The sequence below is a fragment of the Peromyscus leucopus genome, chromosome 6, assembly GCF_004664715.2.
Source record: "Peromyscus leucopus breed LL Stock chromosome 6, UCI_PerLeu_2.1, whole genome shotgun sequence".
Taxonomy (NCBI): Eukaryota; Metazoa; Chordata; class Mammalia; order Rodentia; family Cricetidae; genus Peromyscus; species Peromyscus leucopus.
In genome coordinates, this window is record NC_051068.1 from 115,610,403 (window position 1) to 115,636,729 (window position 26,327).

The window sequence follows — 26,327 nt, forward strand, 5'->3', positions numbered from 1 at the left end:
CCTGTGCCATTATATGTTGGAAATAAGTGATCTGTTTTTTATTTTGATTTTATAGGGCACTACAGTTAAGAGAGTGCATGAGTCTCAGAAAAGACTTTGACCTTTTTAAAAAGTTTGAGACTGTTATAGACTATGGATATTTTTGAAGGTAGACTACATGCATTTTACACTATGTCATGGCTACAAGCCTATGGGGGCCAGGAAGTGGAATGTAGTGGTTTAAATAGGTTTGGCCTCCATAAATCATGTGTTTGAATGCTTGGCCCATAGGGAGCGGCACTATTAGGACACATGGCCTTGTTGGAGTAGATGTGACCTTGTTGGGGAAGTGTGGCACTGTGGAGATGGGCTCTGAGGTCTCAGAAGCTCAAGCCAGTTCACTTCCTGATGCCTGCTGATCCTGATGTAGAACATGGTCCTTCTCCAGCACCATGTCTGCCTGTGTGCCATCGTACTTCCCACCATGACAGTAATGGACTAAATGTCTCAAATTGGAAGGAACCCTCAATTAAATGTTTTCCTTTATAAGAGTTTCCATGGTCATGGTGTCTCTTCACAGCTATAGAAACCCTAACTAAGACAGACAGTGAGGTTTCTGTTTTTTTTGTTTTGTTTTAAGAGAGGATCTCACTGTGTAGATCGGACTGCCTTGAGTTCACAGAGATCTTCCTGCTTCTCCCAAGTGTTGGGATTAAAGGTGTGTTTAAATTAGGTTGGCCTATGGCTATTCTTATGGGGGATTCTCTCTGTTGCATAATTGAGGTAAGAAGACTTGCTCACTGTACTGGAAGGGAGGGGACAGGTACATGGGAGGGTTTGGAGGGAGGAAAGGGAAAAATATTATTTACTGGAAATGAAGAAAGTGGGCTGAAAACAACTCTGAATGCATTGGTAAACTAATTATTCTCTGCAGCTGACCAAAGACACTACGAGCAGTTGCTCCAGGTTCCTGCTCTCCTGACTCCCCTGAAATGACTGGCTCCACTCTGGAGCTGGGAGTCAAGTAAATCCTTTCTCCCATAAGTTGCTTTCATCAGGGGCTTTTTTTACAGGACAAAAAACTAAGACAGTATGATTTAGATTTCCTGCCCGAAGCCTACTTTTAAAAAGCTAGCAAGCACATGTTACGTCTCCAGTTATCTCTACCAGAGCCCCATTTTCACGAAGACTATGGCTCAAGGAACTAGATGCAGCAGTTCATCAAGTTTCTGATTCCATACCTATTTCTGGCAGGTCCTGACTCACAGCATGTTCCCTATAGCTCAGCAGAGGGACTCTGCGTCTTCACGCCTCTACCAGACTAGAGTGCAAGCCAGAAGATAAGAAGTTACTAAATAAACTCAACATCTCCACTACTATCCAATGTGTGCACATGACTGTGTGTGTGTGTGTGAAATTCAAAGACATGAAAATGGATGGCTTAAATATAAGAAAGTAGCACATTAGGAGACTGTAATATTAAAAGATCCCATAAATTTACTATGTATACAGTGTGGACGATATGCAGACAACTCTGGGGGTTTCATGCATGCTATCTGAACTAAAACTGAATAATCATACCGGATGGCTATTTTAGCTCAATTCTTTAATTAGCAAACTCCTGGTTCCTGTGTTCAAGTATTTTAGTCTTAGGCAAAGAAAATTTAGATCTTCAGATCTGTTTTTAGGCAGTAGTTTTAAATTTGCTACCTGACTCAGGCAGACTAAAGTTACCTCCCAAACCAAATCTTCCATAGGTCAGAGTTGGCCTCTCCTGCAGGGGACACAGTGGCCATATGTCACAGGCTTTCTAGTGGACTGAAGGCAGAACAAACGTGGGCAGCTTCTGGGTCACAGCTTAGACGGAAACAGCTTGCTTTCCCTTCCCGTTTCCCAATGTGGGGAGGTGGCCCAGCATGGCCCAAGGACTGGCCCCACTCAGCAGCGACATGCTCTGTGGTCCGCTGAGGCTGCACTCCCGTACTTGGTTGTATTTCCTCAAACAAGTCAACTGTGTCACTTGAAAGGAAATAACTGAGTGTCCGTCAGTGTGGTCCCTGCCTGAAAGCTGCCCTGCTCTCGGGTGGCATCAGGCATGCTCAGAGACAGGGTGAGCTCTTTATCTGAGGTGTGGAAGATGCTACTAAGTAGCGACCATAATCCTTTTCAACAGCCCCCCATCTACAGGAAGTGCACAGGATAAATGGCTATCTCTAGACAGGTACAGTGCAGCTGCAGAGGAGTCTACAGCAGCCCATGGTAAAAGTTAAACTTCCAAGTGAGAAACAACATTTTGGAAACCCTAACTAAGACATCGTAAGCCTACAGTTTACCAGCACCGACAAGCTGTTGCTGATGATGTCTGTAGTTGGGTTAATGAATATGAATTTTTGATACTGTGTAATTAAAATGCACTAACCCTTGGGAGTCCAATATAACACTGTACGAAACAACGCAGGATGCCTGAAAACTTCCTGACTAAAAGGTCAATCTCATACACAACATCAAACATATCAGTGGAATTTAATCTGTAAAAAGTTCACTGTGGCTTCACATTCTACACTTGGAACTTTCACTTGTCAAATTCAGTGTTGTATTAAAAAACAGCCTCAATTTTGGGGTTATTAAAATTCTCTTTTCTAATTATATATTTGCATAAACCTGGATTTTCTTTATAGACTTCAACCAAAAAAAAGTGCAACTGATTGAACTGAATTAAAAAATATGAAAATCAGGCTATCTTTATTAAACTAGATATTAAAAGATTTTCTGAAATGTAAAATGATGCCACTCTCTGTTTTCTTAAGGAAGATGATTATTTACACCAAAACATTATTTGTTAACATGAGACAGTTTTCTAAAATTCATATTTAAAGAAGTTTTCTTACGAGTGAGATGGCTCAGCAGGTGGAGGTGTTTGCCCCTAGACCAATGACCTCATTTGATCCCTGAAACCCACGGTGAAAGGAGAGAACCAACTCCCATAGTTGTCCTGTGGCATGTGCCCTGTGGCACCCCCCCCCCCTGCCCCCCAAAATAAGCAGGGAAAATAAAACAAGCTAAAATTTTCTATGTAAACTATGACATTTACTTATACTGGTGAATATCAACAGACGACTACATAAAAGTTTTTTGGGGTCCTTACTTTTCTGTCAGATTTGTGTATGTGTATGTGTGTGCTTACTCATGTGTGTGTGTGTGTGTGTGTGTGTGTGTGTGTGTACACCAACTCACACACGCACATTGCACATACATGCACATGTTTGCCACGGCCATAAGGAAGCATCAGATCCTCTAGAGTTGAAGTTACAGACAGCTATGAGCTGCACATCATAGGTTCTGGGAACCATGAGGGCAGGAAGTGTTCTTAACACCGAGCCATCTCTCCAGCCCTGGGGACCTGGGAAGGAGTGTGACTGTCTGGAGCATCCGAGACGAGTCCACAGCAGAGGTGATGACAAAGTTTGGTCTTAAATGTAAGCAAAGGGCTTTTAAGGAGAAGGAAAAGCACTCTAGATATGAGGGACAACAGGTGTGCAAAAAGTATGAAGCAATAATGAGTTTCAAGGGCATTTGTATTTCGTGTGGCTGAAACGCTGGGCTGGCACACGGGGTAACTAAGCTACAGAGGCAGGTGGGTATAAGATTGTATTAGATTTTGTGTCCTAAGCCTTAGGTAATCAAATCTACATTTTTTTTAGCGCGCATGTACCACAGTGAGAGGCCAGGCTTGTCCTTCTGCCATGTGTGTCTCAGAAACTGAGCTCAGGTTGTAAGGTCTGGCAGCAAGCATCTTCGTTGACTAAGTCATCTCTCTGGCCTACCGTGGGAATGTCTGAGCATGAAACCTATAAAGGTGTTCCACTGAAAAAGGAACAAGTCCAGTGTGGTTCTGAGAACTTGAGTCTGGTGACATGTCAGAGGACGTGCTACAGACAAGCCAAGTCTGACCCCACACACTTGCTTTGCCCATTACTCTCTCCTTGCTTAAAGTTAGCCAAACAGTTTTCATAAACTGATGATTACAAGTAAATGTAGATTGCCATCTCTGGTAATTTGAATATAACTGGCCCCCATAACCTCATAGGAAGTGGCACTAGTAGGAGGTGTGGCTTTGTTGGAGTGGGTGTGGCCTTGTTGAAGGAAGTGTGTCACTGTGGGGGCAGGCTTTGAGGTCTCCTATGTTCAGGATACCATCCAGAGTCTCAGTCGACTTCCTGTTGCTTGCAAGATGAAGCAGTCTCAGCTCTAGCAGCATGTCTGCCTGCACGCTCCCTGTCATGATGATAATGGACTGAACCTCTGAGACTGCAAGCGAACCCGCCCCCCCAATTAAATATTTTCTTTATAAGAGTTGTCATGGTCATAATGTCTCTTTACAGCAATAGAAACCCTAAGGCACCATCATTAAGAGTAAGAACCAAAATATATACAAAAACAGATTCATCAATAATGATCCCTAGAAAAATTGTTGGCAGGTGTAATGGTTAATACTGATTGTCAAGTTAACTTAGAATCACCCTGGAGACAAATTTTTGCTTTATTTGTGGAAGGCATTCCAGAGAAGTATAACTGAACATGTGTGCGCATGCATGCTGCGTACACCTGTCTCTCTCTCTCCCCTGCCACTATGCCTCCCCACCCTGATGGACAGCTCCAAACCATGAATTGAAATAAACCATGCATTCTGACAGAGTAGCAGGAACAGTAACTGCTACAGCAGGGCTGTAGGAACCAATATGCACTTGCTGCAGTCACAGTCACAGAATTATCTTACAAGACAGCGGCTGTGACCCGCTTCCCCACGGCTTCTCGACAGTCCTGAGGTCCTTGCAAAATGTCAACACTGAACAACGAGTACATTTATGATCAACAGCAAGCATGGTACCTTTTTGTCTCCTTGTTTCCGTCTCCTTAATCCTGGTCTGTAATCATCTCCAAACCTCAGAAAGTAATAGTAGGAAACTAGCCTCTCGATAGGGTCCCTGATGACATTAATATAAATCGGCTTCTTCTTCACACCGAATCTGAAACAGCAGAATTCCAGTGATGAGGTCAGCATTCTCATTAGTTCAGGCATGCCCTGAAATTATATACAGAGTCTGAAGCATTGGTGGGATATGGGAGCAATAAAATGAATTAATTAAAATGAAATTGAGTATGTGAAGACTGGGAAATATTCATATTTAGGATGAATAAAGCAAACAAGAAATAATTCAAGAAATGATGGAGAATACCTACCTATGCCCTCAAGGAGTAAGGAGGCAGTCTGTAGAGGCCCTGGAGGTGTGGATCTGACAGGCCCTGTCCATTCACTCTATGCCTCACTGAAGAGTTTAAGCAGCCACACAATCTGTGTTTAGAAGACTGCACAGTGAGGTCCTGAGACCAGATCCGAGAGGCATGAACTGGCTTTCTTAACCCTTGGAGCTGATCAGCAGTATCTCATCTAGGCACACTGTGTGGCACCCAGACACTGACACATGCCCCAGCCCATCACTGGGCAGCCACATTTGCTGGGCCTGATCTGTACAGGTTTAGCAGGGTGATCCTTCTACCATGTAATCTGTGGAAACTGACGAGTGTCCTATCCTGAAGCTGCATGCACTATACCCAGATTACCAGGGTACCTGCACCAGCTTTCTTAAGAAAACTGCATTCTATCTGCTAGTACCATCTCACAACCTCTGCAGGACACACAGGGCAACACATGTTGATTAGCTCAAATAGTAATATCAACACTACACTTAGAATCTACCTAGAACCAAACAAACAGCCTATGAGACACACAACTTAGGTACACTGCCAGGAACCAGTCTTAACCTGCAAACGGTGAGGGGAACTGACCTCTCTAGTACCCGGCTCATCTCCTTTATCAGCAGCTGACAGTAAGACTCCAGCTGGCTTCCTTGTGTCCACTTGGTCTGCCTCAGACATCAGTTCTCAACCGGTTCTCCTAAAACACCATTTGTTAGCTTACCTGCTCTCTGCAACCTGAACTAAACTTCAGACAGCTGAAATCAAACCAAAACTTCTGGGATTTGAGGTACAGCTTGACTAACATGTTCAGGGCCCCAGGATGCATCCCTAGCACCTCAAAAGTAACAATGGCAACAACCTCATCCCACCTCCTTGGTTATCTTATGTTGGTCCTTTTACATCTTAGGTGCCACCTTACTGTTTTCCTCAATTCTACTCAAGGTAGAAAACTATCTTTTGGTAACAATCAGACCTGCCTTCCTACTACATCACATAAACCACACTAGTCATCCTTATCTACGATGCTATTCTTGACCCCCCCAATACCCCCCTCCATTTTTTTGTGTACCAAATGTATGCCGGGCAGTAATCTAGACTGCACACATACAGCAGTGGGGGGGGGGGCAGAAAAAAAGAAATGGAAAGAGGAGAGGAGACCTTGTTTTTCCGGAGCTAAGATTTTACTGGGGACAGAGACCAGTATGTATCACTGAGCTCCGAGGGTAAAATACTGAGAATAGTAGTACTTCAGGGAAAGGAAAAGAGGATGCCAGGCAGGTGACAGAGAACACAGGTCAACACCATTTTCTACCAACTCATCACTGATGTCATACACAAAAGGGACACATACAGTTATATGGGGAAAAGCATTCTGAGAAGACGAACCGCAGAGGATGAAGGTCTTGAAGCTTCTAGGGTCAGATGCTTGGAAACACAGGAAGAATGTAGCTCCAGCATCAAAGAGAGTAAAAGAAGATAAGAGTATAGGGGTCGGGAGGCTTCGGGGAGTGCAGGCATGTGGCCTTGCAGAAGACTGTGCATTTATTTCTGAGTCACGTGGGAGGGCCATTGGAGGATTTCAGTAGAGAAGTGCAATGATTCATCTTTTCCAAGGAGAGAGGCTACTGTTTGGCATGAAGAGGGGCTGTGACACACTCTTGTGTCCCCAGTAACCACGGCATCCTGTCCCATCTGCCTTCATCAGACACTTGGGGTACCCACGAGCTACGGGGCTGAGGCAAAGTCACTCCGAGCCTGTCTTACTAACAGTCATTGCAGCTGCATGGAGTCTGAGGCTGCACAAAGCAGCAAGGTTAAAGAGGAAACCAGTGATGCTGCAAACATATAGCAAGCGTCAAAGGGACGGGCAGAGGCTACAAAGAGGCTGTAGCTGCCTCTCTTCTGCCTGGGCTTCCTCACAAGGGCAGGAGGACCAGCCAAGCACACAAGCGGTCGGTATTAATTAGCTAGGGTGGATGGACTGCGGAAGCTAACTACTTACACTGCTCTGTGGGAGAGAGCACTCATCAGCGAGGCCCTGGGAAAGCACACATACCACTTCAGCTGAAAGAGACATATAACAGAAGCTGCAAGGAGGGGAAACTCAAGGCACCGACACTCCGCAGACTCGGGGTTCCCTGGAAACGCCTATACTTTCCATCAGCTGCTGTCCCCACTGTGAGCCAGGCCTTTACTGCTCCCCAGGACCTCTCTCCAGAATGTTTCCACTTCCCCTGTCTCCACAGTCCTGGACACTTGGACCCGGGGAGGAGCAAACGGTATCTGGCACAGTACAAACCTTTGCCGGTACCTGACCTACAGCTGTCTGTAGACACTTGGGGTGGCATTTACTAAGTACGAAGCACAGTTTTAATGAGATAATCTGTGGATTCATTCTGAAAGTAGAAATGAACTGTTAGTTGTAACTGCAGAAGGGTTATATAGGCATAAAGGGCTGGAGGCAAGGGAGCAGAAGAGAAAATGGGCATGGTAAGATTGGCACTCGGGCCCCACATCACAGCTGGTTAAGAGACAAAGCTAACAAGGGTTGCTGGTTGAACTTCTGCCAACCCTGTAACTTACAATGGGAGAAAACCAAGTTCTGTGGTTGAAGAGTTCCTTTAATCCTGGCCATTCATATGGGAAGACCTGGGTGGAAGATAGACAATCTATTTCTGTTCAAGGAAACTAAACTACTGGCTGGTGAGAACGATCTTCCTGGGAAAAGAGGAGCAGAGGAATATTTTATAGCACATTTATGTCTACATCTATCTACCCACCAGCAGGCTTGTTAACAGATACTTTAGAAGTCTATGCCACGTCAGCATATGCAGTGCACAAAGGGAACAAACACAAGAACTCTTGGTTTTTCCAGACAGGGTTTCTCTGTGTAGTTTTGGTGCCTGTCCTGGATCTCACTCTGTACACCAGGCTGGCCTCGAACTCACAGACATCTGCCTGGCTCTGCCTCCCAAGTGCCGGGATTAAAGGCATGTGCACCACCACCGCCCAGCCTAGAATTATTTCTTTACAACTACATTCACATAGCCTGAGTAGAATAACCCAGAACTGCGTGAAGAGCAAGGGCATATGCCAGGCATTTGTAAGGAGCTTGATCTACCGGTCAAAGTCTAAAAGAGGGACAATGAAACTATGCAGAGAGCAGACAGCCTTTGGGAAACGCTACACTTTGAGACTTCTGCAACATATTATATTTCCCATCTCTATTTAAGCACCAATTAAAAAACATTATTGTTGTGTGTGCCTGTGCACTATAGTGTGGGTCTGTGTCCGTCCATCTGTGTGTGTGTGTGTGTGTGTGTGTGTGTGTGTGTGTGTGTGTGTTTATATTTGACCCTGTGCCTGTGTGTTGAGGTCAGAGATAGTTTGCAGGAGAAGCTTCTCTCCTTTATCACATGGGTGGTTCCCAGGGGTCAAGCTCAGGTTGTCAGGCTTGGTGACATGTGCCTTTACCCGCTGACCAATCTTATCAGCCTGTTGTGGAATGTTTGTTTAACTATGCAAAAATGTGTGGCATTAGTTTAACAATGTAAAGATATGTTGCACTTGTTTATGTTGCCGAATATTTGTTTAACTATGCAAAGATGTGTGGCATGTGTTTAATTATGTGGAGATGTGCTGCTGTTTTACCTTGCCTCGCTAAGACAACTGATTGGTCTAAAAAAAAGATGAGCAACCAATAGTGAGGGAGGAGGTATAGGCGGAATTTTCAGGCAGGGAGAGAACACAGAAGGAAGAACTTAGGCTCAAGGAGAAAGAGAAGAAGATGACAGGGTCCAGACAGACACACACCGAGGAATCAGAAAAGTTGAATATACAGAGTGAAATAAAGTAAAAAGCCCCAAAGCAAAATGTAGATGAATAGGAACAAGTTAAATTAAGTTAAAAGAACTACTGGGACAAGCCTAAGCTAAGGCTGAGCACTCATAATTAATAATGTCTCGATGTCTTTATTTGTGAGCTGGCTGGTGGCCCAAAGAAAATGCCAGTTACATCAGCCATTAAGTCTGCTTACGTCTGGCTAGGGACAGTCACATTTCATACTGTACATATTTATGTGGGACTCTTAGCCATAAATGGTTCATACTAGTGGCAGCCGCTCTCTGCTTAGTTTCAAAAAGTGAATGACCTGGTGGCATCTGTGGGTCTCACTGATGACACTGTGGTATCAAGGACATTCGTCTGTTGACTCCTATTCAAAAAATACTACTGATGACTGAACAACAAATTTAAATAGGATGGTTATAATATTTTCAACTGTCAAGAAGCATAAACTCTTCACTCTAGAAAGAAAGGGGGTTTCAGTGAACTCACTAGTCAAGAACTGCAACTAATTCAATTTATATTCACCCTGGCATCTTGAAAATGTCCAACCTATATAATTTAAAAGTAGGAAACATTAAAGTCAATGGCATTAATCTGGCATATCTAAACTATCTGAAAACTCTTCCTCCTTAAGAAAACAAACAGCAACTGAATACTTACAGGAAAAGTAGGACTAGGTAAAATGATTTAAAAATCAAAAGGAGTTAAAACAAAGGGTGCAAAATAGAACAAGAAATCAAAACCACTAGATTAAAAGATATTTCTTTTCTTCTATCCTAAAACTGCAGAAAAAATACAAAGCCAGGACTCAACTTGAGACGTTTTAAAACAAGACGTGCACTCCTTACAAGTCAGTCTGAACTGGAAAGGCTCTTTCACTTATTTCCCCACATTTTTCCTGGGTTTTCAGAAAACTCAATTATGTTTCAATCTTTTATTATCTGCTAAATAAACTGAAAAATTAAACACATTTCCCCCATGAATTTACCATTATTCCTCTAATGGCAAGTAACTTAAGGAACTCCACCAAGCAAAGGACCATTCCAGCCTGTTTTTGCTTGTTTGTCCTATTTTGAGACCTTATTATTTTATGTGTATAGTGTTTTGCCTATATGAATGTCTGTATACCATGTCTGTGCATCAGATCCCTTAGAACTGGAGTTACAGATGGTTGTGAGCCACCATGTGGATGCTGGGCACCAGACCCAGGTCCTCTGGAAGAGCAGTCCGTGCTCTTAACCACTTAAACTAGTCGTTTTCAAACTGTAGGTCTCGACATCTTTGTAGGGGTTGAATGAGCCTATCAAGGGGTTGCCTAAGACCATACGAAAACACAGATGTTTACATTGTGATTCATAACAGTAGCAAGATTACAGTTATGAAGTAGCAATGAAAATAATGTTATGGTTGGGGGTCACCACAACATGAGGAACTGCTGTATTGAAGGATCACAGCATTAGGAAGGTTGAGAACCACTGACTTAAAACATCTCTCCACCTCCATGTTGCCTTTTTTCTTTTTTCTTTTTTTGGGGGGTGGTAGTTAACAGGGAATGAACCTAGGGCTCTCACCATATCTAGATGACATTTTACTACAGAAGAACCACATCAAGAAATTTGCGTTTTAACATTAAAAATTATTTGTTTGTTCTGTAAAATGTGCTATGTATGACCACAGGGTGCATGTGTCACAATGTATGGTGGATGGAGGTCAGAGGACAGCCTTGGCTGTCAATCCTCCCTTTCCAGTTCCTTGGAGACAGGGTTTCACTGCTGCTGCCAGCAGGCTAGCTGCCAATGAGCTTCCAGGGACTCTGCTGTTTGTGCCCACCCCACCTCCCCACGCCCCATATGAACACTGGGATTACAGATGCCTGTGCTACAAGCTTGGTTTCCACATAGTTCTAGGGATTCAAACTTGGGTCCTCACAATTGTGATGCAAGCAATTTTACCTATGGGGACATCTTCCTGGACCCTCATTTTAAAATGTTCTCTGGGCTGGCCTCAAATATGTAATCCTCCCGTATGAGCCTCCTAAGTAACTAAAACTACAGGTATACGCCACCATTCTCAGCTCAATGACTTGAAGAATAAAGTACTATGAAATTGGTAAATGATGTATCTTTCTTCCTTCCTTAGTCATGGAGTCTATGACTATCCAACTAAGGAATAATCACATCTACAATATTTCTTGATGATACACATTAAAATACATCAAACAGTTTCCTCTAATTGATTCTCTTTAGCTATTTGTTTAAAGTATTGTTAGTTTATTAAAAATTTCACACTATACTACTTATTTCCAACAACATGAGCCAATATGAAAATATTCAAACCTAGTATTGCTGTCAATATTTAATAAGACTATTCTTTAAATAGCCTTATATGTCAAGTCCAAGTGCCCCAGCAAATACCAGAGCTTTGTTCTATGTACAAGACTGCCCAAAGCAAAACCACTCAATATATAATTTTAATAATGAAAACCTACAGTATTAGAAACCAGGCCATGTAGAGAAAAAAAACAAATCACCCAGGTGAAAGGGTAACAAACACTCACTGAAGGATAACGCAGCCCTCAGGAAAACTATGCATATGAATAAAGTTTATGAAACTGGTTCAGGGCCTCTGCAGAGAGAACCTTCAGTTTATTTTAAAGCTGCCTATAAAATGCTTTCAATATTGCAATATGAATTATTTATAGAAGAGTGTACATTTAACTTAAAAGTTACAATTTTATTGAAGGATCTTAGGAATTATGAGGGGCATCAGGAATGTATCACTGTATGTAATATTTGGGTGATTCTTTAATTATATGATTTCCAGAGGAGTTAAGATTTCTTATTATCTGACCAAGTGACACACTTTTCTAATCATTTTCATCTTCAAACTTAAAAAGTTAAATGGAGAGTGAGATGCTACCACCTTTCATTTTAAAATTACACAGAATGCCTCTTAAAGTTAATGGTTTATAATGATATACATATTCTTGTAAGATACAACTGCTAATTCAAAAACTGAATTGATCATGCCTAAAGTTGGCAATACATTTCCTGATGTGTCTAAAGTTAACACAGATGGTTATTAGCAGAGCGTCTGGATTTGAGGTTTTACTGTGATGGCACCACGTGTTCCATTGAGAACATTCAAACAGATGCTATATTTAGACTATTCTTTTTAACCAATTTTCTGATTAGTCCTTAATGATGCAAGGGCTCTCGAGGAGGCTACAGAATGCTTGAACACTGTTTGTAGTCTATACACTTTTGAACTTTTCTTTAAGAGAATTAAGACACAATTACCCTGACTTACACAATCACATTCAAATGTAAAAGTCTTAGTTTTTAAAAAGTCTCCCCTAATATCTCAATTTCAAAGCAGAAACACCGCAGTGCAAGGGAAAGCACACTGAGGTACCAAAACTGAGTGAGAGTTTCTTTCCCCAGCCAGTGACCTGGTGAGCCACGCTGACTGACCAGGTTAAAACCTGAGCTCTCCAGGAGCCGGCAGTCAGCTTCCAGTTGTATATGAGAAAATGTTCCCTATTCCCTAACTTAACAGAACATGAATTCCTGTAATTAGCATAAGAAGTGTCAATTTATGAACACTAGAGGGCAGTAAAACACTGGGAGGAATATTTAAATTACAGGTTTAAAAGAGGCACGTTAGTATATTCTTTTTTTAAAACCAAAATCCTAACACTTTAATGATGTAATTTTCTTTTATGCTGATGACATACAAAGCATTCTTTAGTACATCAGTTTGGATGCTACTTACTTTGCAAAATCCAAATAAGAAATGTGTCCATGATAAAACCCTGGTTTCATCTCGTTCCAGGTGGTTATATTCTTTACAAAGCGCACCTAAAAAAGGAGGACATATTCATTACCTCATTGCAATTTAAAGAAAATGATATTCCACAACAGCAAAACACCTCCTGCTCAGGATCAGGACCAGTCCCAGCATTTCAACAGTTACAGAGCTGGAAGACACGTTTGAAGTAAGGGCAGTTAGTGTAATCTGTATGTACTATTTACCACACCCATGTACAGTGGAGTACATTTACACAGGGTGGTAGGAGGGTGTGGGAGTATTTCCCCCTCCAGAGGGTAAATCATAATTGCCAACTTGACTTAATTGGAATCAAGCAAGAGCGCTGTGGATCTCGTTCTGTATAAGTAAAACACTGAGTGCACCGCCATGCCTGGTGACTTTGAATTCTGATCCTCCTATCACCTCTCCCCAAGGGTTACAGTTATGTTCCACCATGCCCTGTTCATTCCATATGTTAAATATTTCCTTCTCTGATACATTATTCAAAAGGTAATCATAAAAAGATATTTCTATTTATGCTTCAACAAATTAAAATGAAACTACCAAAATGATTACTCTACTACTCTACATTGCAGGGAAGGCAGACTGTTCACGGGTCCCAGAAGAACAGAGCCAGCTGTGGATATCGCTCTGTCTGCTGTGAATGTGTTGCTCTGATTGATTGATAAATAAAATACTGATTGGCCAGTAGCCTGGCAGGAAGTATAGGCAGAAAAGGAGAATTCTTGGAAGAAAGCTGGTGAGGAGACACCAGCCTGCTGTCCAGGGAGCAGCATGTAATGGCACACAGGTAAAGCCACGAACATGTGGAAACATATAGATTAATAGATTAATTAGACATATAGATTAATAGAAATGGGCTGAGTTTAAGTGCAAGAGCTAGTCAGTAGTAAGCCTGAGCTAATGGCCATGCAGTTATAATTAATATAGGCCTCTGGGTGTTTACTTGGGGGATGCAAGTGGAGAGATTTGTCCACACTGCCAGCAGGCTGGGACACAGGAAAACTTTCATTTACAAGAGCCCGCACTTCCGACAATGTATCAGTCTTTCATCTACATTTTAGACCTGAGTTACACGGATCTATTCTACACAACCTTGGCTTCTGTCACTATAACAGTGACTGGGGATGGATGACCGCTTTCTACAGAGGGCCTGTTGGTAAGTTAGGAACAGAACAGGTGCAGTCACAGTCAGAAAATGTCCATCAGATAGATAAAACAAGGTTCTGAGACAGTTTAGTTTTAAGGGGACACATTATTAACTGATACACTGATGCAAATGATAGTAACATTAAGAGCCACATACATACATGTATGTGTGTGAGGTTCTTGTGTTCTCTCCTATTCATTCTTATTGGTTTTTTGTTTGTTTGTTTGAGACAGGGTTTTTCTGCATTGTTTTGATGCCTTTTCTAGAACTCGCTCTGTAGAGCAGGCTGGCCTCAAACTCACAGAGATCTGTCTACCTCTGCCTCCTGAGTGCTGGGATTAAAGGCATGCACCGCCACTGCCTGGCTCCTATTCATTCTTTTAGTTAAGCACCAAACAGAATAAAAATATAAAGTGGCAAATGAAAAATAAAGTATTAGATAATCCAAAATCTAAATCTGTAAAAACTGCAAGACATGAAATGTGTTTGTAATAGTTAATTATGTTGGGTCTTATGAAAATCAATTACAGTATTTCTACCAAAAATAAAGAAGGGTTGGACAGATGGCTCAGTGGTTAAGAGCACTGGCTGCTCTTCCAGAGGAAGAGGAACTTGGATGAATTCTCAGCATCCACATAGCAGCTCACAACCATCTGTACTTCCAGTTCCAGGGGATCTGATGCCCTCTTCTGGCCTCTGCAATCACCAGCCAGGCACATGAGGCACAGACATATATCAGGCAAAACACCCATACACTCATTGGAAAAAAAAAAAAAAAAAGAGGAGGTGGTGAAGAGGTAGGTGATTTTCACAGTATAAGACATGCTTAGAAACTCAGGTGTTTGCCAAAAGCTGAGATTTAATGTGGACAAGGTGGTTTAGGAGGGGAATGAAAAAAATATGCTAGATTAGATTCTAAGGAAATGCTGTTGCAGAAAGTAAATGTCAGAGGGGACCAGAACATACAACTATGAAGTAGAATGTGGTAAGAGACTCACAGAAATAGAAGTCAGACGTGTACTCCAAACATCTTCTCCTCCCCCCCAGACATTCCTAAGGATGGTCAATATTAACCTGAGGCATCTTGAGGATGAATGCCACATCCAAACATTCTTTAACATGGGGAGAGAATCTCAGGAGGTTCTTGAGCTGGACCCTGATATACCAGGTCTAAAGGAGTACCTGGAGCTCTGCATTTCTTTCTTTCTTTCTTTCATTCATTCATTCATTCATTCATTCATTCAGTGAGACAAGGATTCTCTCTATAATAGTCCTAGTTGTCCTTGAACTCCCTCTGTAGACCAGGCTAGCCTCAAACTCATAGAGATCTGTCTGCCTCTGCCTCCTAAGTGCTGGGATTAAAGGCATGCGCCACCACCACCCAGCAAATTCTGCATTTCTAATAAACCCACAGGAAGTGTGTTGTTATCCCTGGACCACAGTAAAGCACATCATTTCAGAAGGTGTGGGCTTAGGACCCAGCTCTTACCTTTATTAACATGAGGCTTATTTTGTGGCGCTAGCAAAGAAGGCCCATGGGCTACAGAAACTCTAGGGCAAGGTTACCCTCCTACCGTTATAGAAAGAAACCTGGAGATCCAGCAGGGTTTTCGGTAATCGTATGAGCTACTCCAGTACTTAAAACCACGAAGAGGGCAGAAGCACTGGACTCTGCCTACTTTCACTCTTTCCTGCACTCCTACCTCTCCAGGGAGGCCCGAAGCACACCAGAAGCAAGCATTTCAAAGAAACGGTTCACAGATTCAAGTCCTTCCAGTCGGGCTGAGGAAGTTTGTTAGAGGCAGGGGACAGAAGCAAAGGCATGAATATTATGCTATAACCAATCTCGAACTTACTGTAGAATCAGAACTTTAGAGGTGCAAGAGACCAAGGAAATCCTGTAGTCTTTACTTCTAGAAGGACACTGAAAACCGAATTATCTTAGATTGACTTGAACTGTGGGGGGCTGCCTCAAGGTTTCAGAGAAGAATTTTAGTACGTGGCCTAGAGATCACTCTTGTGATATTTTGGTGAACAAAGTGGCTGTCTTTTGCCCTTTCTGAAGAGTTTGCCTGAGGCTAAAGTGAGGAGATTTGGATTAATTCTGTTGGCGGAGGAAATCTCAAATCAGCCTGTTGTGTGGCTATTAGTGGTAACTCTAATGAAGATTTATAATGAAAAGGAGCAAGCTGAGAAAGGTAAAATACGAAACGTAAAATCTGAGGAGAAAAGGAGCACCAGGAAGTGGAATGCAGCTAAATTCTCTGCTCAAGGAGATAAACAGATTAAGAAATGGAATAAATGGAGTGTTGAGAGAAGTGTGAGAAGAAGGAATTAAAAAAGAAAAGCTTAGAGCTGGGTGTGGTGGTATGTTGCTGGAGGGCTTCTCTCCAGCTTCCATGCTAGCTCAGTCGGTAGAGCATGAGACTCTTAATCTCAGGGTCATGGGTTCATGCCCCCACGTTAGGCACCATTTGTAGCTAGAGTTTTCCTGCCTGGCCCACAGTCAGGACAAATCTTTGTCACCCGCCAGTCCCACAGCTGCTCAGACCCAACCAAGTAAACACAGAGACTTATTTTGCTTACAAACTGTATGGCCATGGCAGGCTTCTTGTTAACTGTTTTTATATCTTAAATTAACCCATTTTTATAAATCTATACCTTGCCACGAGGCTGGTGGCTTACCGGTGTCTTTACATGTTGCTTGTCCTGGCGGTGGCTGTAGTGTCTCCCCCTTCTTCCTGTTTCCCCAATTCTCCTCTCTCCTTGTCCCGCCTATACTTCCTGTCTGGTCACTGGCCATCAGTGTTTTACTTATATAGAGTGATATCCACAGCAGTGGTATATACACCTTCATTCCCAGAACAAATAAAAGCCTTCTGTACTCAGAAGTCAGAGGCTGGCAGATCTCTGAGTTTGAGGCCAGCTTGGTCTACAGAGCAAGTTTCAGAGCAGCCAAGCTCAGACAGTGAAGGTAACCAGTGAAAACAGAAAGCTGGTGAAGATGTAATTGAAAGATCTCTGAGTTCAAGGCCAGCCTGTTCTACAGGTCAAGTTCCAGAACAGCCAAGCTTAGGCAGTGAATGAAACCATCAAAAACAGAAATTTGGTGAAGATGTACTTGAATGAGGGGGTCATATTCCAGCCCCAGCAAGCAACAGAACATGGCAGCTTTGACCACACGGTTCCGAAATTAAGGACAGAAGAAAGAAGCTATGGAATTTCCTCTGTGACTAAGAAAAGCCTTTGAGGCCAGGCACGTGTCAGGGATGTCTCTGAACAGAGGTCCAGAGAAGTCATTTCGTGAAGCTGTGAAGGTGAAGCCTGGATTGCCTTGGAGAACCCAGGATGTTGAAAATGCCAGAGCTGTGGGATACCTGACGAGGAAAGCTGCTAACAGGGAGTGGAACCAGCCCAAGAGAAAGAAGTGTGTTGTAGTCAACACAGCTGAACGGAGTTGAAGATCTGAAGAGTGTTTCAACATCAGACACAGAGATGTAGAATTTGCAGTTTGCCCAGCTGGTCATTGGTCTTGCTTTGGTCCAGTATTTCCTCACTATGCTCCCTTCCCTACCGTTTGGAATGGTAATATATATCCTGTGCCATTATATACTAGAAATATGTGATCTGCTTTTTGATTTTGATTTTACAGGAGCGTACCGACTGTTAAGTAAGTTTGAGACTTACAGACTATGGGGACTTTTGAAGTTGGACTGAATGCAGTTTTTCATTATGCTATGACTACAAGCCTGTGAAGGCCAGGGAGAGGAATGTGGTGGTTTGAAAGAAAATGGCCCCCACTGTCACTGTAGAGGCAGGCTTTGAGGTCTCATATAAGCTCAAACCACACATAGTGAGACAGTTCACTTCCTATTGCTTCTGGATCAAGATGTAGAGTTTTCCAACACCATGTCTGCCTGCTCATCACCATAACTCCCAACCGCCATGCTCCCTACCATTATGATAATGGACTAAACCTCTGAAACTGTAAGCCAGCCCCCCATTACATGTTTTGCTTTATAACAGTTGTTGTGGTCATAGAGTCTCTTCACAGCAATAGAAACCCTAATACGACAAGGACTAAGTGGTACTTTGTCCTCTGGAAAGCAGCTGGGCATGTGGGAGTGCCATTTACACACTTAACTTTCGTGCAGCCTTCTTCAAAGCTGTTCTTCATGGAGAGAATGAAAGTAATCTGTAGAAAATGGCAGCTCCAAAAGGCTTCCTTTTTAAAGGGTCAGCTGAGCCACTCTTCCTTTCAGCCGTGTCTAGTACTTACCCTCTAGCGTTCCAACGTTTCCGTTTCCACCTTGACTTTCCCTCCACTAGCCTGGTCCCAGTTCCCCACCTACCCTTTTCCACCCTCGCACTCCTGCACCCCAGACTTGTCCTTCCTGTTGGTTTTCCTCTATTTCTACACCAGGGCATTTGCCCATAGGACCTAGGTGAGCCAACCGGTGCATTTTACAGATTCTTCCTTTTATGCCAGGTGAAGGGCAATAAAACACAACAGCATCACATGACATTTAGGAGGCTGAAAACACCGGACACTGGCAGAGGGAGAAGAGAGAACTCAAATAGATTTTCCACACTCTGATTGAAGCATGCTACCAAGAAGGATGGTTCATAAGGAGTAGTTAGATACAGTACATGAAAATAATGTTTTTATGGCTAGCCTGGAGCAGATTCTAAGCTATGACTTCTGTCGGGTTTTATAACTCAAGCAGAGCCACGCTAGCAAGTAATCACAATACACCTTTAGGGAAAGCAGAAGCAGTGTAGGTGGTAGTACATGATTTACTTGCTTGTTGAATCAGATCTCAACCAATTCAAAAGGAAAAAGCTAAGAAGGCACCTTTGTATGAACAGTATCTAAGCCGACATTCTCGACAGGTTCAACTCCACATCCTGATCATCTGTGATCACAGAAGAACTCCTTCCCACTATCTGAAGGAGTGGGAGTATCCCTGAATTCCCTGGCCTAATTCCAACTTTGTAATTACTATCTATTGAGATGAAGACTACTATTAACTTGAGTAATTACTATTCACCAACTCCTACTGATAAATTTACTTTAAGTAAACATCTCTTGTCTAGTCACAGGCATATTTTTTTTAAGTCTAAACCAGAGAGGTTTTCTATACTCAGGGGAAAAACGAGTTAGTGGGTAGATAAAAAGGTAAGTTCAGCTGCAACAGAGGACACTGAGTCTGAGGTTCAGACCTGAGCTGCTCAAGAGTCCTAAATCACCCAAAGTGGTAAGGATTAAACTTCCATCAATCAGAGGGCTGACTCTGCTTAGAGCTGTAACCCTGGTGCTGTAATCAGCTAAGGACTATCACCAGAATCTAGGTTGGCTTATTTGCTTAAACATTCATCATTTAACAAAAAATGCACCAAGTATCTTCCATGTCTTGGTCACCCATTTGAGGCAAAAGGCATGGGGTATACAGCAGACAAGCAAAATGTCTGCCCTCAAAGGGCTTACACTACAACAGAGGAAAACAAAAAAAAAAAAATAAAACCAGACTGTAACCTAATTTTATAAATTGATTAGGATTAGGAGTGATGTGGTTCCAATACTTTGGAAGAGCATTTAATATAACATAGGATGGCTAGTCAAGGTCCAAGGGCCTGTCATTTAATCCAAAACACTGAAAGGATAACAGGAAGACAACTGAGGGTGAAATTCACTCTAGAGAAGGTAAGAACAGAGGTCCTGAAGTGAGAAAGGCCTGATACAGTCAATGATCCAAAAGGCTAGTGTGGCTACTGGATAAGAAATTTGGTTGCTCTATGCAAAGTAGGAAGATGAATTTAAAGATAAATAAAACTTTCTGGAAAGATCTCAATGTGTCGTTGTATACTGCTGAACTGTGTTCTAAATCACTGATCCTCAAATTGCAGCATCAAGTGGAAGCTTTTTAAAAATTCAGAACATCAAGCTCCATTTGGTCCTTCAGAGTGAGAACCTGCATTTTAACCAATGATTAGCTAGTATGTTGCTCTGAGAAGTATCTGCAGCACATAGCAAACTATAAGCTCTAATGAAAATGAGCACAAGGCAGCTTGAGAGTAAGTTAATGAAATACACATGCACATTCAATAGAAATATTTTATTATGCTGTCCTTTGGGGCTAGATGCTTCCAATGTTTAAAGCAAGAGGGGTCATATATAATCAATTTCAGTATATGAGAACAGAATGGATTTAAGAAAGACCACACAGGATACTGCCAATCACACCTACTGTTCTTAACCAGAAGAGCTGTTTCTCTAAGCAACTCTTTTTTTTTAAAAAAAAAAAAATGTATTTTATTTTTTATGTGTATGAGTGTTTTGTCTGCATATGTGTGTCTGTATACTACATGCATGCCTGGCCCCCACAGAGGTAAGAAGGGGCACTGGACCCCTTGGAACTGGATTTACCAGTGAATGTGAGGTACCATGTGAGTGTGGGAATCAAACTTAGGTCCTCTGGAAGAGCAATCAACACTCTTAACCACTGAACCACCTTTCCAGCCCTCGCCAATTCTTTTTTTTAATCTGAATTAAAGGCCATCTGAAAAACCAAACTCTAACAAAGGTCATTTCATTTTAATCACTTAGTTTCTTATGCTTTATATTCTATTAATCTCCTCTTTAAAAATCTTTCTTCTTCTACCGTCCCAACTGCTTTATTTCAGACAGGAGACTAAGGTACAACACCCCTGCATATCTGAAGCTGTCCAAAGCAAACAAACTTTACACTATGGAAAAGTTGAAATGGTCCAGTGCCAACATCTACAAACTGTTTACCTAGATCCTTAACTGTTAATATATTGCACTTCCAGTATGCTGTCTCTATGTGCTCAGACATACTCATTGTTCTCAACTACCTGAAAACAGCACACATCCACACTTCCTTCTTAAACATTGTGTATTATTTATGAACAAGGACCTTATCATTTAAAATCAAAAGTCCAATTACAAGATCACACATCTTTGCTTTCCACATCTTAGTCTCCACTAGTCTTGAGCCTCCACCCCAGCACCTAGTCCCCTGTTGGTTGTCACAACACTGAAACTCTGGAAAAGACAAGGAGAGTTGTTTCACAGGATGTTCTGCACGAATGTCTGCTTTCTTTAGTTATGTCCACATAAAGCATTTTGGTGAGATTATCATACATTGATGTTTTAATTATCCTCAATTTCTGATTTTGTCTTAGGTTGTCAAGTAAATTGTAAAAAGCTCTTTGAAAGACATCCTTGGCTTCTTATTTCATTGGTATTTCTCTGAAAGAATGTGGCACAATCGTTGTATATATTGCGTGCTCAGTAAGGCAAATGAGACATTTGAGAGCCAGGCCGGCGACGTTCCAGGATGGCTAAAGCTGCCACTGTTGTCATCTCCCTGACCAGCTCTGTATCAACTAAACACGTCTAGTGCTGTGCTGCTAAACTGTGAGGACAGTGATTAAGCACGTGAGTATTTACATGGTGCCTAGTAGAGCGCATACAAGATATGTAGTGCTGGGCTGGCTGGGATGAGCTGGAATGGACTGGATTGAAGAGCTCCATTTGGATACATAAGGATCCAAATGGACCAGGGTCTCCTACTACAGCCCCAGCTTTATGAGTCAATTGGGCTTTAAATGGAGGGTCTGCACAACAGTACATTCACTAAAGTCAGACATCAATTTGATGCTACTTGCTTAGGAAGAATAAAACCATCCTTAACTAGCTGAATACTGTACACTAGCACAACAAAAATATGACATTAAAACAGAAGTATAGTAGAGAAGATGGGATATTTGAAAAACGACCTCAAAATTATATAGTTTCAAGTTTACATTCAGATGAAGCTCCTTGAGTTGCAAATGAAAGCGCTCTAAACATGTCATGCTAAGGAAAGGGAGCTGCAACGTGGCTTGTTTTTAGAAAATGGCTTCTGCACAGGAGATGAGTAAACTTTACACATACTGTATCAGAGGACACTTCTATATAAGCCATTCCTCACTAGGACCAGGTTTTGAATTACTGGCTGACACTTGGAATATGTCATTTAATGCTTAAGACTACTTCCCTGAAGTGTTCCACAATAAAAAAAGGAAAAAGCTCTTAGTGCTGTTCATTACATAAGCTGACTGCTTTAGGCCAGCACTTCTGATTCTCTGTGTCCTCCTTCTATATAAACACCAAGCTGCTGCAAGGGAAGCAGAAGCTGTATCCTATCCAAACGCAACTGGAAATGAAGCTACATGGTGCTGATAAATGTCATGTGTGGGGAGCGTCTCCACACTTACATTTCATGAGGAAAAAAAGCATTGCCAGATGACTTGTAGCTGCCAAAAAACTTTGGAAGGTTGGACACAAAATAAGTAAAAGTCAAACAAACAAGTTAACATTAAAAAAAAAATTACTGCTGAGAAAATCTGATGTTATTCTGACATGCTTCTTTTAAATCAAGGTATGTTGTGCAATGCAGCAACGCAAACCCACTATACAAAATGCAAAAATAACATTTAGTATGCTGTCCCTTGAGATATACAGGATTGTGCTGTGAACTTTTTAAAATAACCAACAGTGTAAAAAAGCTTGTGTTTCATTTACAGAAAATTATTTGGTTTAGCTAACATGTATATTTTTTGATTCTATGAAAAATAAAATATCCTACAGATAGTCAAAAAGCAGATGGGTAGATGATATGCCATTTACCACTAGCCTTCAAAAACAGTTCTCTGGCCAAAATCCTTATCAGTTTTATTCCCTGCTTAGTATAAGCTTACAGATAGGCTTAACAGTGGGAAAATGCTCAATTCCATAACAAAATAAGTTCCTCTGTTTTCAAACAGCTTGGATATCTTCTAATAAAGCTACTCCAATGGCATTTGGGGTTACCAAGGATTTCAGTTTCTTTTTATGATGGTCAAATACCCATTGCCTTCAGTATTTACAATGAGAACTTTATAATTACAGTCATCACTGCAGGTGTGTGGAAAACTGTAAGCTACTTTCAGAAGAGATGAATAAACTAGATTTCATTTAACAATCTCCTCTATTTTAAAATACCATTTTATGAAGTTACCTAACCACTTGATCATATAAAATTCCTGACAATCAAAAGATAAGACTTTGATAAAGACATCAGCCACTATCTGTTTTCCAGGAGGCTAATTTATGGCTAATATGTACATGAGTTACTGAAGATGAAATTCAGGAGGCTAGTAAAGAACTTCATACAGGTATCGAGCCACCACTTCCTCATCATAAGTTGAGACAATAAAATAACTTTTGCTGCAGGCATCTAATCAAGTTAAAAAAAAATAATTCCATGCTGGGCATGGTGATGCATACCTGTAATTCCAGCACTTGGGAGGCAGGGGCGTGTGGATCTCTGTGAGTTCAAGGCCATCCTATTCTACATAGTGAGCTCCCACACAGCCAGGAGTTTATAGAAGAACCTTGTCTCAAAAAAATAAACAACGACCAAGATATTCCATATGGAAGAATATCAAAACTGTGTCCATACTTTTAGCTATTTATCAGTTTGCTCATTACACAAATTTCTGACTATAGATTATATGCAAGAAAATGTATCAAGTATTAAGAAGATTATAAATGTGGAAAACAGTCGTCGCCCCCCCACACACACACATAAAAGCTGCTTACAATTCACTGACCACAGTGCACACATCCTTTCAAACTCTTTATCTCTTGCAATATCAAATTTGAGGAGATGCCAGAAAGCATTTCGTATTCCCTACACAGAAATTACCTGATCCTGCAGTGACATTACTGGATTATTTTTGGTAGTGTTGATGTGAAGAACATGGTACCTATTCTTTGCACACAAGTCATAGGCGATATTGGTAAACGAGGTGCTTGCAGTTTTTGGAACTCTGTTATAAATGATGACTATATCCTCTTCTTCATCTAAAGCTGCATCTTGCCGAGGGCCATCCATTGTATGTCGCTGTTCAATTTCCCGGACTTCATGTCTTGCAATTGCCCTTTCTGTAAAGAAAAGAAAAATGGGACTAAGTTCTTTACCTTTTTTGTTTTTTAAACAAACTTTACTATAAAAAAAAAAAAACAACTTTACAAATAAAAACGTCATATACCAAAATTAACCATCACACTAAAGTCTATATATCCCAATGAATGTCTATACACTTTTCACAGCCACTCTGAATAAACAAAAATAAAGTTCTTGATAGAATTACGAAATTAGGAATGCCTAACTTTTGATTATCATAAGACAAGATAAAAACACAAGAGAAAACATACAACAAAAAGAACCAAGGCATAGAGGAAAGAAATGCAGGCAGGCCAAGTTTTAAGAGGATGATCTAGTTGATTCTATACAGCTTCAGCTCAGAACACAGTTTTCCTTCCCAAGAACTGAGGAAAAATGGTTGTTAAAAGACCAGACCTTCCAAACTACTTCTTCAGGATAAAAAGATGCAATACAAGAACAAAGGGATAAATAGTTAAAAGTGTAGCACACAACAGTACCCACAGCTCCGAAGTCCACTGCCTCAAGTAATCCTCTCTCACACATACACACAGCAGACTGCGTGTGCTGTGGCCGGACTGTGAAATGTGCCCCCCTAGGCTCATGTCTTTGAACAGCCAGTGGCACTCTTCTGGAAGGTTATGGAAGGTTTAGGACGTGGAACCTGGCTGAAGGAAATGAGTGGGTCCCTAGGGTTTCTACAACCAGGCCCCACTTTCTATCCTCTCTCTGATTCCTGAGGGGAGATGCCAATGTGAACAGTATCCTGCTATCCTGACTGCTAAGGCTTTCTGTCATGGTGGACGGTGTGTCCTTCACACAGTAAGGCTTTCTGTCATGGTGGACTGTGTGTCCTTCACACAGTAAGGCTTTCTGTCATGGTGGACGGTGTGTCCTTCACACAGTAAGGCTTTCTGTCATGGTGGACGGTGTGTCTTCTTCACACAGTAAGGCTTTCTGTCATGGTGGACTGTGTCCTCTTCACAGTCAAAACAAACCCTCTCTTAAGTTGATTCTTGTCAGGTATTTGGTCACAGCAACAGAAGAGTTTTTAAAAAAATGCAGAAGAGAATACAGTATTTCACAGATAAAATATGCCTAGAAAAAATTATTGTACGGAAACTTTTTTGAAATCTCATTAGAATTTAGTTACTTTCTAGCTTATTAAAATTTGCCAACAGCCAGGAGTGGTAGCACATGCCTTTAATTTTGGTTCAGATCTAGTTACCATGTACAGAGAAAGTACCCTTTCCACTGCCTTCTTGGCCTTCACAGGCACCAGGCACACATATGGCGCACAGACATACATGCAGGCAAAACACCCACCAATGTAAAATGAACAATAAAAATGAAACAAACAAACAGACCCACATGGAAAGTTGAGAGCTGAAGTCTAGTAACTGAGGTAAAAACCTTGTGAATGGATTCAACAGCAGAGCAGAGAAGAGAGAAACAGAAGCAGGGCACAGGATCCAGGGAGGCTGAGGGGTCTGGGCTATAATCTGACAGTGCTGTAACAGTCTAAGAAACAAACGAGAAAGAAGACAGCTAACACAAAATTCAACCAACCATGGCTAAAACTAACATCTGCCAGGAGACAGAGACACTTAGAGTCAAGAAACCCCAAATAAGACAAGACCCAAAGACATCCATCTAGGTCAAGACACATCATAATTAACAAAACAAGTTGAAAGCAACTTAAGAAGCCGAAGCCATCCCTAAAAAAGAAAGTGGAAGCTAGCTATCAGGCACACATTTCCCACTACAAACCATAGAATAGGCAGCACACCGTAATGAGAACTGAAGCTAGAACCCTAGATCCAGAGAACACCGTTTTCAAACATGAAGAGGAAGATAACTCTCACAGGTATGAAAGGAAAAAATGTTTAAAATCATCACAGATAAAACAAACTTAAAAGAGATTGGCTTTTAAAAGTTCTCTAAACTGAGGGCCAATGAGGAGCCTCAGACAAAGGTACCTGCTGCCAGGCCTGAAGACCAGAGTTCTATTTCTATGACACATATGAAGAGAACTAACTCCTGTAAGCTGTCCTCTGACACACACATGTCTACACACAACAGTTAGCAAAGATAGATAGATAGATAGATAGATAGATAGATAGATAGATAGATAGATAGATAGAAAGAAAAAATTGAAAGAGAATTTAAATTGAAAAAAAAGAAAATAACAGAAACAACAAATATGAAGAGAATTAAAATGTCCATAAATACAAAATGGACTTGCCTTTTCCAATTGATTTTTTGAG

The 26,327-nt window shown here is 41.5% G+C and overlaps 1 protein-coding gene across 2 annotated transcripts in view; it reads right to left on the reverse strand.

The window, feature by feature from the left end:
• Hs2st1 (heparan sulfate 2-O-sulfotransferase 1) overlaps positions 1-26,327 on the reverse strand; it is a 154,353-nt gene that overhangs the window by 8,948 nt on the left and 119,078 nt on the right. For both annotated transcript variants that reach the window (XM_028861221.2, XM_028861222.2), the window contains exons 2-4: positions 23,821-24,059; positions 12,859-12,944; positions 4,868-5,006 (exon numbers count right to left, since the gene is read on the reverse strand). In XM_028861221.2, the coding sequence (XP_028717054.1) occupies positions 4,868-5,006; positions 12,859-12,944; positions 23,821-24,059 (464 nt within the window). The remainder of the gene's footprint in view (positions 1-4,867; positions 5,007-12,858; positions 12,945-23,820; positions 24,060-26,327) is intronic.